Source organism: Helicoverpa zea, chromosome 6 (assembly GCF_022581195.2).
Source record: "Helicoverpa zea isolate HzStark_Cry1AcR chromosome 6, ilHelZeax1.1, whole genome shotgun sequence".
Taxonomy (NCBI): domain Eukaryota; kingdom Metazoa; phylum Arthropoda; class Insecta; order Lepidoptera; family Noctuidae; genus Helicoverpa; species Helicoverpa zea.
This window is the reverse complement of record NC_061457.1, coordinates 9,218,740-9,233,415: the sequence shown is the minus strand read 5'-3', so window position 1 is coordinate 9,233,415 and position 14,676 is coordinate 9,218,740. Positions and strand designations below refer to the sequence as shown.

At 36.8% G+C, this 14,676-nt stretch overlaps 1 protein-coding gene across 1 annotated transcript in view; it reads right to left on the bottom strand.

Moving 5' to 3' along the window:
- Positions 1-14,676, bottom strand: part of LOC124630926 (patched domain-containing protein 3) — a 38,307-nt gene that overhangs the window by 2,822 nt on the left and 20,809 nt on the right. Inside the window, exons 2-10 of the mRNA XM_047164969.1 lie at positions 6,995-7,271; positions 6,505-6,722; positions 3,443-3,624; positions 2,249-2,592; positions 1,769-1,969; positions 1,487-1,624; positions 1,067-1,380; positions 368-580; positions 71-280 (exon numbers count right to left, since the gene is read on the bottom strand). Of these exons, the coding sequence (XP_047020925.1) occupies positions 71-280; positions 368-580; positions 1,067-1,380; positions 1,487-1,624; positions 1,769-1,969; positions 2,249-2,592; positions 3,443-3,624; positions 6,505-6,722; positions 6,995-7,271 (2,097 nt within the window). The remainder of the gene's footprint in view (positions 1-70; positions 281-367; positions 581-1,066; positions 1,381-1,486; positions 1,625-1,768; positions 1,970-2,248; positions 2,593-3,442; positions 3,625-6,504; positions 6,723-6,994; positions 7,272-14,676) is intronic.

Below are 14,676 nucleotides of genomic sequence, written 5' to 3'. Positions count from 1 at the left end.
ACAGTATGTTGGTTATCATTTTTTCAATATACCTGTCTGAATCTTACGTAAGTTAAGTTTTTGAACTCACCTGATCGAAAAAGACGAAATAAGGATGAAATACAGAGGCATTCAGAGGAGACTTAGCAACAACGTCTCTTAGTGCTCGAACCATTTCTTTCTCATGGTTTGTTCCGCTGATGTTGACTGCTTGAACTAGAAATCTTGAAGCTACAATTCGATTTCCTTCATCGTTAAACTTCACGTCTAGAGAGAATGGGTTTGCTGGGAACAGCCACAACTGTAAAAAAAAAACAAAATGAAGATCAGTTCTGAGATATCGGTTACTTACGGCTTTTACAAATGAATTTATTTGTTTTCTACTCACTTCTTTAAGATTCTGAATGAAGTCATCCTCATTATCGATAGTCACGTTCAAGTAGTCGTTATTTCTCGATACGTAGTCGACGAAGGTTCGAAGCCAAGACTCTGTGTACAGCGAGTTTGATATGTACGAAGTGTTCTCCAAGCTCTTGGTCAAAGCTTCTACTTCATCTTGAACTTTTGGATCCGAATAATTGTATTCTCCACTTATAACCACCTAGAAAGAATTAAGCTATTTAGTTATTATTTGAATAGACGTACCTACATTATTTATTGGTCGACACGTTTTATGAGTGTATGCTCCTTTATTACTGAATAGAACATTTAAATAAGTCGTAACATTCAATGAATTACCTATGTTTTTAATTCTATCATCAGTTGCGGTTAACATCAGTATCTCGAAGTGTTTGCAATATTAACCTTTTCACCGCCACGCCATATCGGTATTCCTATGCCCTGTACGCCAAGCCCGAAAATCTTAATTAAATATCTACTAAAAAATACATAAAAGTAATGATTTAATAGGTTTATTTTGTATTTTTCTGCGACCTGTTTTTTGTCGAGTATAGCCGTCGTTGGCGCACAGGGCACGCTTGCTCATGTCGGCTATAGCCGACATTGGCGTTCAAAAGGTTAAGCAGAATTTGGTATTCATAAAAGCTAAATCTACTCAAATATCGTGCAAGTACCCAAAATCAATTACCTGAATTCTATATGGGAATTCTCTGTAATACAGATCTTCACGGTCAAAGAACTCAACAGAGTATGAATCCACTTTGGATAACTTCCTTCTTTCTAACCCTTCCTTGAGATTGGTCACTCCGTACCCTGCTCCCGCCAGGTACGCTATAAACACCACGATAACTAGGGCTTTCACGTAGCCGTTGTTCAGCAAATCTGCCATGGTGGTTCTGAAGAAAGCCATGATGCAATGCTCCTTGTTGTCGATGGGGTTATCAGGATCGGCTGCGTCTATGCCTCCACTGCAGAATATTCTGTACATCCATGATTTTTCTTCTGAAAAAAAAAAATTGTCAATTGAGCCATCATGGTAAAAGGAAAATTATTCCTCAAACAAAGTGGAAAACACTATCGGCGTATGAATTTGTGATATAAGGCTCACCTTTCCTGGCCCTGGATTCTGGCAAAACCTTCATCCATGTTATCGTATGTCTATTTTGTTTTTCACGGTAACCTGATATGGCGACACATCCAGCGAAGAATGTCAGATGCCATACAAATGTGAAGCAAACGGCGAGTCCTGGAATGTCGATGGAGATATTTTTTTTACATAAAAGCAAGAAGAAATAATTAGAAGTCTGCTTGAATAGAAGTGAATGAAGAGTAAGGGGGTAGCACTTTTTTCTTAGGGAGTGGATAAAAATTAAAATTGATTTGAACTTACCCGAGTACATGCAGAATATTTGTACCGACGGGAATGGAGAGAAAATACCGATGAAGAATGAGAGCATGTCTGTGACCGAGGTAATTGTGATAGACACCGCTGCTTCAGACAACATGATGGCCATTCGCTCTGGCACAGGGAGCTTGGGAGACGCCCGCCTCCACGCCGCCAACATCACGAACGTATCGTCAATACCAATACCTGAAACGTAGGGATAAAAACTTACAAACATTTCTAAACACGTGGTCTTTCAATGGGCGACACAATGTAGAGGTAGGTGACTAGGTGTATTCATAATGGAAACACGTGACAGCAACAAATTGCACGTTTGTAATAAAACGAATGGGTTAACTTTCTGAGTAATTTTGTAGATGGTCATTCTGTAAGAATTTGATCTAGGTGAACTGGAAATGTGTGCTGTGAAGATTGTCAGAGTCAAGCAATAAAAATAATGGTTTAGTAATCAAATGCAAAACTTACCAATCATTAAGAAGGGTGCAGCTAAATTGATTCCAATGAAGGAAATGCCTAAATATATAGCGCATCCGAACGCTGCTGCCGTGGCCATCACAGCCGATATGTTGCCCAGCAAACCCAGCCATGGTTTGGAACGAACCCAGTCGCCCATCATACAAGTCACGATGGAGAATATCCCCATGAGAATAAAAGTGGAACTGAAGAATGGTATGACTGTTCTCGTGTTCTTTTCAAGTTCGTGGTCGAGGGTTCGGGAGGCAAATCGTGCGACGGAGATGTGCTTGAATCGGCCTGTGTCTTCTGCTATTCCTACTGTGTCCAAAAATGCGTCTTCCCATGCCGCACCTCTGAAATTTATTGAGAAGATTTGTTATAGGTAGTAGTTAACCAGCGGCGTCAAGTAACATATTATTTTATCCGGATAGTGCGATAAACATATTTCTTCATAATACACTGAGCAGGAAATTAATACCTTTCGAAATATTGACCGACAATCTGAAACTCTCCACTCGCCTTTCCATTCGTATTCTTGTCGAATATTACGCAGTGTTTAGTATTCGAAACGATTTCTTAAACCGTGTCAAGATCGAAGTCCTATTATCTAAGTTACAGCGTTGTGTATTTACACAAAGTGCAATGCTATTGAAATTCAAAACAAGTCATTAAAAGCTAAATGAAGCAGAGTAAACGTAATAAGTACTAATCAGAAACTATAGAAACGCTCATTGTTTCCTTCAAAACATAATGACCGCTACAATCATCTCTTCCTTGTATTGCATGCTTGCCTATTTTGAGTACATACGCACAGTTATTTTAAAGGATATCCTCCATTACGTGTAAGATAATATTGATCTACGCACGATCTGCTTGACTGTAAACTACTTTGGCCTTACTACAAAAACTTTAACAACTGTTTTACACTTGTCTAAAAAAAATGTGTCTCCAAAATGAACCTTATGTCAACGTCATAATTTGACATTTTTTTAGACAAGTCTTAAACTGACGTTAAAAAGTTTTTGTGGTAAGACGGCTTATGTTTACTATGCTGATAAACGATTGAATGATTTATTAAATCCACGATTATTTTTTTCGGTCCGTCGTTCTAGACTTTACTAGATACGATCAAAATTATCTCTGTGCATGGAATGGGTAAATATCTGGATACAATTATACAAATTGAGGGGAAAAATATCTTACCTCCCGTCTAGCTGTGCTTTCGTGTCCGTCCTCACGAACCAGACGAGCTGAACCGCTGGCACAGACACTATGATATCGTCCACGACCTTGGAGCCCCCGAAGAACACCGGGAACGCGTGGGCCTCCCATGTCACAGGGTTGAACATTATGGGGAACGTCAGGTTTAGTTCGCCTCGCTCCACCTGTCGGATTAGAGGATAAAGTAAGGATTCGATATAGAATTATTAAAATTGTATGCACAAAGCTCATGTTATTATAACATTTGGAAAGTGTACTTAAATGTAAACTAGCAGGTAAGCAATTCCTACCGATACCTTGCTAACCTTCAAAGTACGCCGGAAATGCGCTAGGAAGTAGAATGATTGTTTACAAAGGCATGAGAGGCTCTCCAAGCCTTTAGTACTTCCCAATGCAAAGGTAAAGGTTCTTCAAGCGGCTCAAAGGGCAGGCTTGTTTAGTGGAGGTGTGACATTAGTGTAATCACACATACAAAGAATTTCCATTACTGAGGAAGGTACATGACGAATCCTTGTGGGTACAAGATCTCTCAAGAAGGATGCTTAGAATATAAATGACGGATGACACATTGTTGTGCCTTGTTACAAACTAATTGTATGTACTTTATGTTGTGCTGTTTTATTGTAATTTTAATAACAATAGAAAGGTTACCACAAAAGTATGTGTGTAGAGCGTAGCTATATTTGCCTAATATTGCAGTAACTGAAAATTATACCGTAACATTGCGTATGGTACTACTTGTCATTGTTCTGTTTTAGGAAAGACATGATGGTATGATGTAAACCCAATGGATTACCGTGTGCATAGTTATGTACTTCATATATGACATGAACTTGTAATTTCATAGACGACGAAAACAATCGTGAATTGGAATATTTGCCCAAAAGTATTTTGCAATGGCGTGTGAATTTGACCATAATTTTATTTATGAGGTACCTACCTACTTACCACAATCATGATTTTGCAATAAAAGAGCTGACAAGGGCAGTGAACGTTTTGGAAGAGTACTTTTGTTGGTGTATAGTAACGAAAATGTGCCTTTTATTGCACCGAAGTATTATGGAAATGGCATGCGGTTAAAGAAATTCGAGGAGTCATATTATGGAGGAGTGCGCATTATCAAGATGACACCGATTCCCTTTTGAATAATGAATTAGTTACTGCTCAGCGTGCGGTCTGTGGTTTAAATCACATAATGCATGTGATCAAGACTGTTAAAGTTTAACAGGCTATTGTATAGCCAAGTTTAAGGTTTAATTGTAGTGATTCATGGAACGTTCTGTGACTTACCGCGACCGCCTTGAGTCAGTGTGAGAACTTATACGAATTGAATGTAAATCAAGTGTCAAAAACCCATGGTATTGACACGAATTTCCTGATAGCGACAAGGTCATTATCATGCTTAGCCATTGATAGCGTTCTATTGTTCGGCGATTAAAATAGAAAGAATTTGTTGCTACTCCCATGTCTGTTTCTAAACAAAAAAGATTTTTGAGATGCCATATTACTTATTCGAAACACGAAAGCAATTCCGTTGATTTGAATTTCAATAAAATTGTCGCGTTCGTGAGAACTCTTATTTCAACGTCATGGTTGGCGTAATTCTATTTTAGTTTCCATTTGCAATCTTGTGAGCAATTTAAATCGTGACAGTTTTCTATGTGTCCTAATCCCATTTGAAAAATAGTTTGTTGATAAGCCACGTGAGTTCAATCAGGACTCCAGATTGCTTGTAATAAAGTTGTGGATACGTTTTGCCATCTGCAGATATGGGTAGGTAAATTGAAATTCCATTAGAAAACGTTTATAATTAAATCGTACCTATCCACTTACTGATATTTTTTTGTTTTTTGAAAAGTTAAAAATGACCATAATCTTAGGTATTTCATTTTTTTACTGGCTTCAATTAAGCAGGTAGATAGGTATTGTACTTTAAAAAGATTTATAGAAAATATCAGTAATAATAAATGATATCCATAAAACGATCCTTCATTGAAAAATGAGTACTGAGAAGCAAAGGCACGCACACCTGTTTTCGAAGAGAAAGTCCAAAGAAATCGAAAGCATATTGTTGATATTCGTATGTAAATAGGACACTTGTCGGTCTTAGTTTTACTTGACACATTTGCTGGTGTTTTGTTTAACTGGTGTGGTACCGTGGTAGATAGCTGTCCGCGGCAACGAACGCATTTGAAATTCTACATAGGAAGGTGTATAGGAGATCAAAAGGTAATTCTGGAGGGGTAATTAGTAATAACTAAGTTAGTAGAAATTAAAACTTACAAGGCAAGGCAATTGCAAACATCAAAATGAACATCAAATCTGTTTACTTGGGTGAGGCACAAAGGATGTTCACAGGTTAACACAAGGACAAATGAGCAACAAATCTAAATCAATGTCCCGTTTAAATACAATAATGGCCTTTAGAACTTTCTAGAATTCTAGTAGGGGGACGCCACTAACAGTCCCAATGACGCAGAAGATTGTTTATGATGAGACCGGCGTTGCTCGTATTATAGAGGTAAGTTTAGGCTCGCTGTGTACCAGACGCTCCGTATCGTTATCCCACACAAAGGCGTCTATCAGTAAAAAAGATGTACCTGCTATTAGTAAATCGTTTTTGTAGTTGTGTACTGAGATTTTGTTTTTCAATCATCTATACTAATATTATAAAGCTGAAGAGTTTGTTTGTTTGTTTGTTTGAACGCGCTAATCTCAGGAACTACTGGTCCGATTTGCAAATTTTCTTTAATGTTAGATAGCCCATTTATCGAGGAAGGCTATAGGTCACTTTTTATCCCGGTACGGGAAGTAGTTCCCACGGGATGCGGGTGAAACCGCTGGCAGAAGGTAGTGTACAATAATGTACATGTTTTTTTATGCTATGATCTCAGGTACGATAATGCCTTGTCCCGTGAAAGCATGAAGAACTAGATTTTGAAATCGATTATTGGTTTTGAGATTAATACGACGAAATTAAGCATCAAACTATATTAGTGTAGGTAGGTACTCGATATGGTGCATTGAAATTAGTTTGTCCTTACCTCGCCAATAATCTTGTCCAAATTGAGAATGTCGTTGGTGAAGCATTGTCCTTCCCAGCGCGCGCACTCTTCCTTATAAGTGAAGGTCTCTCCGCTCGGTAGCGTCACCGTCATGTTCTGAACCAGCTCATCCAGCTGTCGCAGTTCCTTCCACACTTCTGTTCGCAGCATGTTCGTGTTATTGTCTTTCGCTACGATTATTACTCTGCCGAATCGTCCTGAAAATAAGACGTTAAGCAATACTTAGCGTACTTTTCTAGAAGTTCTCGTAACACGGCCATCTCAATCAAGGCGTAGATCCTTGAGTGCGAAGAATACAATGCCAGGTTTTTTTTTGCAGAGTTCAACGTTTTGCCAAATAATTGCCAAAACGCCTCAATAAAGAGTGTCAATTCAAATGACTAATGTGACCGGTTTTTCGTAAAGTTTTTGTTGTTTACGGGACAAAGAGTTAATCTTAAGACATATCTATGTATTTCATTGTACCAACCTGCCCGCGTAATCCTTCCAACGTTAAATCTGTGTGAATAGTTGACTTTGAAATTTTCCTCGACGATTCTCCTTTCATATTTGCCTTGTCCACTGACGGGGGAAAAAAGGTACTCTGGGTCCATTTCATAGTGAATTCTTTGGTATCCTGTGATCATGAGCAGTGAGAGGAGAACGGGGATGATGATGAAGTACCCGGGTTGTCTGCCGACGACTAAACCGAGTTTGTAGAAGGATTTGTTGAGGACATCGTCCACGATTGTGAGCCTGCAACCCATCTGCAACAAGGAGAAAGGAATAAAGAAAGATTACGCATAGGTTACAAAAGCATAGGTATATTGTGTCTGTCTACCCGTCTTTTCCAATAATTTTCCCGTGTTAAGACTAACTTTAGAGTAGAGAAGACAGTGAAAATCGGATTGTTTTTCATCGTATAGTAATAGTGTTTTACCGATACTGGTTTTGTTTACAATTCGAAGGTATTTCTTTGAATGGGCGTAGTGGCCAGTAACACGTGACTATAAAACCTTAAGTGCTGTTTTCCGGTCAAGCACGCGTTTTAGGCCATGTGCAAATATTATACGAGTTTGGTGTTTATTTTTCATAAAAAAAAAAAAAATATTTTTTTGAGCAAATACTTTGTGCAGGATTCCTCGTTAGAGGTGTAAAATACATACCTGTGTTTTTAGGAGAATCGTTGAGTATAGAAAATACGCTTCTGAAAGTAACGCAGTTCTTACTAACTTAAGTATACTAAACTGTTTAATCTATTAACTTAAACTGAGTCAGTCGAGCACTAACATATTCAAACCCAATTACTCGATATTTAAATATTAAATCGATTCATAATAATTGCACTAATTACAACTCGTTTCTTTAATATTTCTCGATATAAGTAACTAGTTGGGTGCTTAGCCGTTAATCTGTCCTCATTTTAAAATTGTTGCATATTTGCATTCTCATAAGTATTGGTTACAAACTTGTAATAGATTAGTCGAGTTCTACAAAACATTTATCGGCTAGAAACTTCTGTTTAAGTTAATTATAAATACATAATATTACTTGCTTGTATAGGTACCTACCTACCCTGACTGCCCCTGAATAATACCTTGATACCATACGACAACTATTATAATTTCAATATTTTCTTACTTTGGGCATATGAAATGGAAATTAGTATAGCTATTGCGTAGATATGACATGCGCATTCAATACATAGAAACAACGATGACTCGAAAAGTACTAATTAATGAAGACATTATTATAATGTTTAATGAATAATTAAATTGTGAGTCGTATTTTGCAACTATTGTTGTAAATGACTAAATTATTTTAAATATACGCACTGAGGGCTTATTGTACCTCTAAGTTAATATTCACTTACTAATGATAACATGACTCACTTGGTAATGCTATTGTCACAGAAAACTTTGTACTTAACTTTTAAGTTACAAGCTTATTCACATAGGCCTATTTACCTACAATTGGTAAGGATAAATACAGCGTTATAAAGAAATACCGGACTTCGCTAGTTCGTAAAGTAACTTTGAGATGGTAAGTACACACTGTACCAATTAAATAAAAATATACAATTTTGCTCGGAACAAACATTTCTTATGGAACGGTTGAATTAGGAACAAAAATTGCTTTATGACATAATGCGAAAGAGCATTTACACCATTTACTTGTAAAGTGTGTGAAACTCGGAGAAGTGCGTAATCCCTCTCAAACCGAAACTTGTCTGTTACCGCATCGCATCGCGGTTTCATATTGCGCGGTAATCTTGCATTTCTCTTATATGTAGAGGTAACGCACTTATGTACCTAGGTATCTTTGGAATTATCTTCAGGAATTAGGTACATTCAGCAAACAGTACTTATTAAGCACATTGTTAGCATTACCACTATATTATCAACTTCGACGTACCAGGAGATCAATGCCCCTGTTAAAGTTTCATAGCAATGGAAAGATTTAAAACAAAATAGACCTGGTTTAGAAAGTATGATAAATATTTTTGAATATTTACCTTAAATAGGCTTTTGATAAATACAACTTAACCAACGAGATTGTACTAAAAATTTTGCAACACCTCCATTTATGAGCGACGACCTTTAACCGTAGCTTAACGGTCTTAAGCAGTACTTCTTAAGAGTAAGTAGGTATAATGATTTACGGCGAGTCCTAAAGACGGCAATAACTGTGATTACTTGCGGTCATACCACAGATGTTCATTACGGCGTGGTTTACAACACAACGGGTACAAAGGCACTTGCTATGTTACCCGATCGTTTATACCGTAAGACTTATTTACGGACTCATTGAACTAATAGCCGTAAAGTTCCATGGTCTAAATTGGTTTTAGCATGTGAGACCACATACTTACTTCACAAATCAAGTCATGAAGGAAAACAGTTCTTGTAATTTTTGAAAATAAATTATATGGTCATACGAAGTATGGTGAGCACCATACTTACACCATAAGAAGTGTGGTGACAATACACGTGTACAATAAGTAATTATATGAAAATGTGGTCGATAGCTATGCTAGCTTACAAGCATTGACAGAGGAACCAAAACGAACAGTTATTATTAGGTATTTCTAATTACGTACCGAAATAAAAGTCAACAGTTACAATTCTGCCTCTATTTCAGTTACCCTAATTGAAAAAAATAAACAAAAAAATGGGTATTCATAGCAAAAGACTGTGTTTAATCCGTTGTCGGAGGTCATCTCACGGCCGCTGACTTTCTTTAGCAGAATTGTTGCGACATTGAGACGTAATCGTTGCTAAATTGTAATATCATTTAACTTTTGAATATCACTCATCAGATTTTGTGCCGTTCCTTTGGTTAATTTGGCTTTGCATAATGATTAGAGATACATGATCGAAGAATTTCTAGTCAAACTGTGCAAGTACCTAGGTAGGTACTATCAGAAAGGTCACGCATGAAATTATTGACTCCTCTATGGTTAGATAGAGATTCTTTTTCTATCTATTGCAATCTAGGCAAATACACATGATTTGTTAAGATACATTTACAATTGCAAATCCTGAGTAAAATTTGCGCTCAGTTTGAGTAAAGAAATTCAATTTAGGCAAATAACAACGTACAAGAAGTTTTTTGCTAGAGATGGAAACAGTATCAGAAGTATCTTATAATGATGATCTTTTATGGTCAGTGATTTTGCAGTCAGCGGTACTGATGATTGCGGTTTTTCTTCGGCCATTCATAGCCAGTTGTCATAGAACATAGTAGATATAGGTAGAGTTGGTTATCTTAAGTTAATAATAAAAGTTTTTTGTTTTTGTTTGACAAAATAGGGGTTCATTATTCTTCTTCTTCTTCCGAGCCTTTTTCCCAAACTATGTTGGGGTCGGTTTCCAGTCTAACCGAATGTAGCTGAGTACCAGTGTTTTACAAGGAGCGACTCCCTATCTGACCCCCTTAACCCAGTTACCCGGGCAACCCGATACCCCTTGGTTAGACTGGTGTCAGACTTACTGGCTTCTGACCACCCGTAACGACTGCCAAGGATGTTCAATGACAGCCGGGACCTACAGTTTAACGCGCCATCCGAAACACAGTCATTGGTGTCTAAGATATACTTAGAAAGTACATGTATACAAACTTAGAAAAGTTGCATTGGTACTTGCCTGACCTGGAATCGAACCCGCGCCCTCATACTCGAGAGGTGGTTCTTTGCCCACTAGGCCACCACGACTTTTTTTTCATTAGGGGTTCATTATTATTACTCTATATATCATGTAATACTAATTCGTGATCAAACTTGGTTGAAGTTTGATCACGAATTAGCATCTTTCTTTGATGACGGCACATCATGTTTTTCCATACTTCTCTGTCTAGCATAGTCTCATAAGTTCAACATTTCAAGCAGCCATGTCTTTTCTTCGTTAAACATGTAACTGAATTACAAAGTTAAATAAACTTACTTTCGCTCTCATAATCTTACTTCAGATGTCAATCAATAAATGTTCTTAATACCCATTTACATATCTTGAAATATTTATCTTCTTTTCAATCTAGATCGTATAAACTGAGGTAGTTAGGCAATTAGATACGGCCTTACCCGTCGACCTTACCTTAGTTTAGATTTTTATAATAGCTAGGCTCTAAGAAGTAATAGATTCTTCTCAATTCATTAAAGCAGTGGTTCTTAACCTTTTTGACATGAGGGACCACTTTACTAAAGTTTGTCTTGCCGGGGACCACCTCATCGGTTTACCTAAAGTAGCACTCATTTCTTTATTATGTATCAAAAAAATATCTGAATTTTTGGGTCAGTTCTACTCAAAGCTAAACGCATGTCGGCAGTTGTGTGCAAATACAATTAAAGAAAAACTTGCCTATGTAGTTTCCAATGCGCGAGCGAAGCGAGCGCGAAATTTTTATTGGACTTAAACCAAATATTACGTAAAATGTAGCCCAAACGTACTTAACTTTTTATTTGTTGACAAATGCAAAAATAAGGGCATATAGTTTCTGAATACGCGAGCGAAGCGAGCGCGCAAAATTTATCGGACTTAAACCAAATATTACGTAAAATGTAGCCCAAACGTACTTAACTTTTTGTTTGTTGACAAATGCAAAAATAAGGGCATATAGTTTCTGAATACGCGAGCGAAGCAAGCGCGAAAATTTATCGGACTTAAACCAAATATTACGTAAAATTTAGCCCAAACGTACTTAACTTTTTGTTTGTTGACAAATGGCAAAATATGTATATAGTTTCTGAATACGCGAGCGAAGCGAGCGCGAAATTTTTATCGGCCTTCAACCAAATATTACGTAAAATTTAGCCCAAACGTACTTAACTTTTTGTTTGTTGACAAATGCAAAGGTAAGGGCATACGGTTTCTGAATACGCGAGCGAAGCGAGCGTGAAATTTTAATTCTTTTTTAAGACTCAAAACCAAAATTACGTAAAATGTAGCCCAAACATACATTTTCATGAATGGGGGGACTAGGTACGACACACCCGATACATGTACGTCCATGCGAAAACCCCCGCTCGCAATTACAAGTCGATAAAAATTAAGTTAGATAACGTATAGCAACGTCGTCAAAGCTAAGCTTCGCGGACCACTTGGAATGCCTCCAGGGACCACCAGTGGTCCGCGGACCACCGGTTAAGAACCACTGCATTAAAGGTTCTATATAACGAACTTGACCTGAAATTGTTATCCTATCCTATAAATAAAGTGCCTACTAGTTTTTCAGCTAACGTCTGTTCTTAAAAAGATTGAAACCAATTGAATAAAAATATATCAATTCTTCTACGTAAAGCAACGCTAGAATGTATCATGTCAGTTAATCGCAAAATAATCCAAGAAAATCTTAAATAAATTAATTAGCAAAAACCTACAATTAATCATACATTTTCCTTCAATATTTTCCTCAAACATGAATCCAAACGATAATTACGCTGTATCTGATTAAAAAGCATAAATCTGATAAGTATGTATGTAGAACATCGTGTGGACCTCCTTGACCGAGCGTACGGACCTACCTTTCACTTATATAGCGTAAAACTTAATAAAACGGACAGGCAATAATATAGTCGTAACATAAAAGTGAACAGATGAAGCTTAATGTATGTCGATCTGTCTTCATTAAGAACGATTGTTTAGTCTAATTTGTGTCCGTTCGTCTGGCTATTGAATTTTGAAAGATAAATATCCTATGCTTCACGTATACCAAGTACATTGTCGAATTATAAGCGACGATATTTTTACAAATCTGGAGCAACTACCGTTAAAAAAGCAGGATTTGAACAGCATTCAATCTATAGGTACCAATATTATAAACCTGACGAGTTTGTTTATTTGAAAGGGCTAATCTCAGGACGATTTGAAAAGTTTTTTCAGTGTTAGATAACCTATTATTGAGGAAGGTCATGGGCTACTTTTCTATCCGGGTTCGCGCAAAAGCTCCCACGGGATGCGGGTGAAACCGCTGGCAGAAGCTAGTGTATCTAAACAAAACTAGAATCAATTAAACGGTTTACAGTAATTACCATGTGAATATAATCTTCCAAGTTTATATTCTCAGACTTTATCCAAATGAGGTATAAATATTGAATCAATATGAGAAAATATTTTGATAATATAACGGCAACACGAGTATCTCGTAAAAACATTTCTTCGGTTCACTGACGTATAACACGGCATACTTTACTAATGAGTTCACTTTAATGAGTTATTAGAAATAGAAATTATCATATTTTAGGTACCTATACCTACCTACCATGGAGACAGTTTGCATAATAGGAATGCTGCACCGTAATTAGAAATGACTGATGTGTTATGAAAGGGTGCAAGCTGCGATGAAATGGCATTTTAAAGATAGTTTACTTATAGAGGAAAAGGTAATGACGGCTGACAGGAGCTGGATGCGAGAAGCCGAAAATCGATCTCAGTGGCGTGCACTTGGCTACGTCCAGTAGTGGACAGCGATAGGCTGATGATGATGAATGACGTAAAACTGTGCATCTTCTTTTTTAATGTGTATTATTTAGATTTTATTGAATCTGAAATAATTCAGTTTGCTTGTTATTGTTGTAAGTCTGTAACACGCTTTTTCGTGTCATCTATACTCACTCATACATAAGTATGCTGAAATGTCAACAAACTCTAACTCGTACAGTCAAAGCTACAGGTTGTCAATTTCTTTCATATTACAAATACTTACATCTCACATGCAATCACGGAAAACTTTTCACCTCTTTAATAATTACTAAGTATTAAGTAAAAACATATTTGCAAGCACTAATACAAGTAGATTGCCGTCGTTTGTGAAAGTGCGGTCAACGGCATTTTACGTCACGTGTCCACTGATTGGCAGCACACTGATTGTCCTGTTTGTTTATCCTTCTATAAACATTGTAGTTTAGTACAACATTCAAATACATTGGAAGACATACGTACAGAATATACAATACATTGCAATTTGCGCTTCGAATGTGGCTCACGCGCTTGGTAGCAAAATCTTTTCATCAAAACATCTATTAAGCTTAGAAAAATAATATGTATGTTTTATCATGCATGTTTAGTGTTTCTATTTGCAATTACTTCTAAATTAGTTTCGATTCTTTTTCTAAGTATTTGGGGCCAGTTGTTTTCAGTATGTTTTCCGTGATTATAAAGTGCAAATTTTACAAAACAGAAGATTAGGAAAAGGATTTTAAGAGTGATAATAGTAATATGTCAAAGATAGAGAGATATTCTTTTATTATTTATTTTTAAGGTCTGCTGATCTGCTCAATACACTTGACGCTATATTATTCTAGACTGCATAGATACGATTACACAATTCGCCAATTTGACGGCTAGCGCTGTTACAAAACGATTTTCAATCCGTCGAAATTGATTTCTTAACGCACTACTGTCTGATAGATAACTGACAATATTTCAATTATTTTTTCCTCAAATTGGATATGAGTTTTATTCCACCATTTTTATGGTTGGAACTTGGCATAAAATAGGATGTTTTCATTGGACGCCTACAAATCTCTGTTTAGCAAAATTAAGTTGTATGTCTGAAAAATAAATGGTAAAAATGAATTGCTTTCCCTAAATAATCATTTCAAATCAATTAACAATAATGTAAAGAAACTCTCGATACCTTTCTGAAACACGAGATTCATGGTGACGCTCAAGTCTG